The sequence below is a fragment of the Phanerochaete carnosa genome, assembly GCF_000300595.1.
Source record: "Phanerochaete carnosa HHB-10118-sp unplaced genomic scaffold PHACAscaffold_432, whole genome shotgun sequence".
NCBI classification, from domain to species: domain Eukaryota; kingdom Fungi; phylum Basidiomycota; class Agaricomycetes; order Polyporales; family Phanerochaetaceae; genus Phanerochaete; species Phanerochaete carnosa.
Window position 1 is genome coordinate 1 of NW_006768059.1, and position 3,622 is coordinate 3,622.

At 52.3% G+C, this 3,622-nt stretch overlaps 2 protein-coding genes across 2 annotated transcripts; one reads left to right on the plus strand and one right to left on the minus strand.

The window, feature by feature from the left end:
- Window positions 1–1,387: 1,387 nt before the first annotated feature.
- Window positions 1,388–2,845, plus strand: PHACADRAFT_266272 (uncharacterized protein). Its single transcript, XM_007402792.1, has 4 exons — window positions 1,388–1,606; window positions 1,672–2,008; window positions 2,062–2,587; window positions 2,646–2,845. Exons 2-3 carry the CDS (start codon window positions 1,836–1,838, stop codon window positions 2,402–2,404), a joined length of 516 nt encoding a protein of 171 aa, XP_007402854.1. The 5' UTR covers window positions 1,388–1,606; window positions 1,672–1,835; the 3' UTR covers window positions 2,405–2,587; window positions 2,646–2,845.
- Window positions 2,846–3,413: 568 nt separating this feature from the next.
- On the minus strand, window positions 3,414–3,602 carry PHACADRAFT_202626 (uncharacterized protein; the record flags this gene model as incomplete). The annotated part of the gene is made up of 1 exon (XM_007402793.1): window positions 3,414–3,602. A coding segment is annotated over one exon (189 nt), but the record flags the coding sequence as incomplete, so codon positions are not given.
- Between the last annotated feature and the right edge of the window lie 20 nt (window positions 3,603–3,622).

Genomic DNA, 3,622 nt, shown 5'->3' on the forward strand with positions numbered 1-3,622 from the left:
CGGGCGCTGACGCAACTCAAGGCGATTGATGCCTGTATCTGGGAGCATAACCGCATCCCGCAAGACATGCTAGACGCGTTTGCGTCGAGGAGGGCCCGTGGCTTGAGGGCACTCCTTGAGTTTGGTGAGCGATGAGCTTCTCGTCGCGTTGGAACCACCAGCTCACTGTGGCATGCTTTCAGGGCATGCGTCGTGTCTAGCCGTCGGGAGCTCGCTCCTGCTCATGTGGCTGTGCACGATAGCGTTCGTGCGTGCCGAGGAGGTTTGGGCTATGAGTGAGGTATGACATCAAGCCGCCGAATTTATCAACGTACTCTTCTGATGCCTTGCGGCAGGTGGGACTCATACTAGGCAGCAGCTGTTGGGAGAAACTCTGTGCGCATTTGCGTTCTTGGGACGCTGAGCTCGAGTCTGGTACAGTTGACCTCAGGTACCTGATAGAAGATTACTGCGGTCTGAACGAGGCGAGTCGCCAGTATATATCTCCTAGCTGGGACCCAACTTCTCAAACCTTTGAAACAGCTGGTGCCAACATTAACAAACATCAACCCTCCCGAGAGCCCAGAAGAAAGGCACCATTTCGCCAGTGTTATCTTCAAGCGTTTCCGGGCTGTGGCGAAGGAGAAAGCAGACGAGATCGAGCGTCATCTGCTGCGGTTCCGGGAGATGAAGGTCGATGCTCAAAGTGGACCTTGCCTAAGGGACATGCTTGTCAATTCTTGATGTGCTTATGATCACCTGACATTGCTCATCTCTCCTTCCCAGGGTATGCGCAATGTCTAGATGTCGAGCTCACTGAGATCCCGGGGATATCTCGCCTCTGCGGTAACTGTATCGCCGCGCAGCGTTTAATTCCGCCAGGAGATACTATTGCGGTGTGTATGATGTTGCAATAGAGATTGTCGTGAAATTCGGCTATAGCTGGACCACCGAGGAATGCTGCGCGATAGTTTTGCTTACATGGCGTGGGAATGTTTTGATCGTAAGCGAGGCAACTTCGGCCGTTGCCGCCGAGACTTGATAGCTTGATCCTGCTTACTTCGCGACACTTCCACCAGAGACAAGATACTCTAGAGCCTGCGAAAATATCGTACCACGTATGGACGTAAAACGAGGAACCAACAGAAATCTCATCTCGCGTCCCAGCTTTCTCGCCGCGGGCCTCTAGAGGTTCAAAAATTATGCTCCAGCCGTAGTATGTTCCCAGGCACCATACCGTACACCCGTAGCTAATTGCTCGTGCCAGATTTTAAGAAAAGTATCATTCCTTGATGAGTGGCCGGCGAAAGGGCTCCTCGAGTACCCTACTCCGATAAGTTTTCTCACGTTCGGCGGTGGAGGGGTTTTGCTAACGACAAGTTGGTGCTGCGAGTCTAGGCAGCTTTTTGCTAAATGACCTTTGATGGTGCGCGTTGGGCGAGGTGGTTTATCGTTTCCTTCCTTTTGTTCTTCTCAAATACAAAGTCACCTCGATTTACTCCTGTACGACGCTCTGCCATGTCCACTCTCAGGAATATCGGACTGTTCGCCACTCGTGACACAGGAGTACCTGCAACGGAGTCATACACCACTCTAGTGTTGCTTCATGGCTTTGCGTGGCACATTGGTTCGTCCTTTCTACCTTGTTGTCGTAAGAACTGCCTGACGGGAGGTTACCCTGCCCTTGCTCAGGGGTTTTCTCCCGCATGCTGTCATTTTGCGATAACTACACGTGAATCGTTCTCGTCAACAGACGCGACTATCCAGGCTCTACCCCATACAGCGATAATGAACACCACCTCCTCGGTATTGCTCATTCCTCCGACCCTGAAGCTTTCGATGCCATCCATACATTCATGAAGGATCGCGCTCGAGAGCTATACGATACTCTGGACACCTTCGTCCGAGAGGAGCGCATCCCACATGTCTCCATGATTGTTGCAGGATGGTCCTTTGGGGCTGCGTTTGCCCTTGCTCTGCTTGCATACGCACCCTCTTTTACTTCGAGAGACGAGGCTCATCCGCTACGGTGAGGTACATTAAACGCCATTTACCGGCTCCCTCGCTGAACGTTTCCGCCAGATCCACCTTATCACTGCTATGGATTTGCTCCTCCACAGGACAATTACAGTCCTGCGACACACGGCCTCGTCGACGGAGCGAAAGATTTCCCTACATGGATCTCCGGCTACTACGCCACGGCAACTCGCCGTTGGAGCTTGAATTCCGTATTCCCGTCAAGAGCCCGCCACCGAGCGTCCTGTCCACGTCATCCGATGACCTGCAAGACATAGTGTACAGCGTAGCCGCCGGCCCCGGGAGCTCGGACCAGATGCTGTGGCAAGTAGGGGTAAACCATGGCCTGTGGAAGATGATCAGCGAGGCAGTACTGCATATGCACCGCGTCGCTCCGTCCGACACTTAGCCTAGCTAGGCAAGCACAAATCCCTGGGACGACATCGAGTTCCCCCACATCTGGTGCGATCAATATATGTGGGAGGTACCGTGGGGGACGTAGGCCCTACAAGCCACGATCGAGGAAGGGGAAGCGTCCGGAACGCCGATGCGAAGGGTCTCTATCATGAGGCCAACTAATGCTAATCACTTCGTGAGTAGACGAAATATACAGCTTTGAACGTATACTAAACTATAGCGCGTTTTGTCAGCTTCATTGGGATCAGCCAGAGCGAGCTCTGAATGCCTTATTATCCGAAACGACCTCGGAGAATCGTGATCGCATAATTTGAGCGCATATATCTGTTACAATAAGGGCATACGACCACCGCTATAGTTACGCGTCGACTTTCGTATGGCTGTGCTTGTACCAGCCGCTGTGACCGCATAACACGGTGCTAATTAGTTAATATTTTCAGCTGAAAGAGGCACGAAAATTGTTATGAGAATAGAACCTAAAAAGACCGAACACTTTCTGGTAAAAACATATGATAGGTAAAACCTGGAAGTAGGAGCCAAACAATGACACCTTTTTCTGGTGAATCTTGTTCTAAAAAGCTGTTCTGCTTGCAGCAAAAAGAGGGTACAAATACCGCTGGGCTATCTATCTATAGAATAATGAATATATTTTCCATTAAGATAGGTACAGAAAAAGTACACATCTACTATCTATTTGTTTGAATAGGAGAGCTTACTTTTGTCACAAAAGAACTGTAATACAAATATACATTAACTATTTTTTGGCGTCGCCGTGAGTGCCCACTGACATTTTCATTGGTCGCCCACTGACATGTTCACTGGTCGCCCACTGATCTACCCGCCGGTTGCCTGAACAGCGCCCGCGAACGCGGGCGGGTCGGGCGATGCGAGCAAACACACGACGAGCGGTGGAAGGGCGAGAACTCGCGAAATTAAACATGGTGAGAAAAGAATCGAAGAGAAGTGCAGCAGGAACGAGCGAAGACGAAAGCGGCCGCCCGTCAGACGTCTGCGAGGATGCCGACGATGATCTGCTTCACCGTCCCCCTCTCCGGCGCGACGAGCTCGGGCGCCGGCTGGTCACGCACGGCAGGGTGTATGACGCTCCCGAGGATCTCGTCGTCGGGGCCCGCGCGCACGTGCAGCCGGTACGAGACCTCGTGGGGGAAGACCCGCCCGACGTCGATCTCGCTCACGTCCCACACCTCGG

Excerpts from the sequence above, each read along its gene's own strand:
- PHACADRAFT_266272 (XM_007402792.1), top strand. The coding sequence starts at position 1,836 with ATGAAGGATCGCGCTCGAGAGCTATACGATACTCTGGACACCTTCGTC. Across the intron at positions 2,009-2,061 it reads GACGAGGCTCATCCGCTACG|ATCCACCTTATCACTGCTAT; the intron begins GTGAGGTACATT and ends CGTTTCCGCCAG.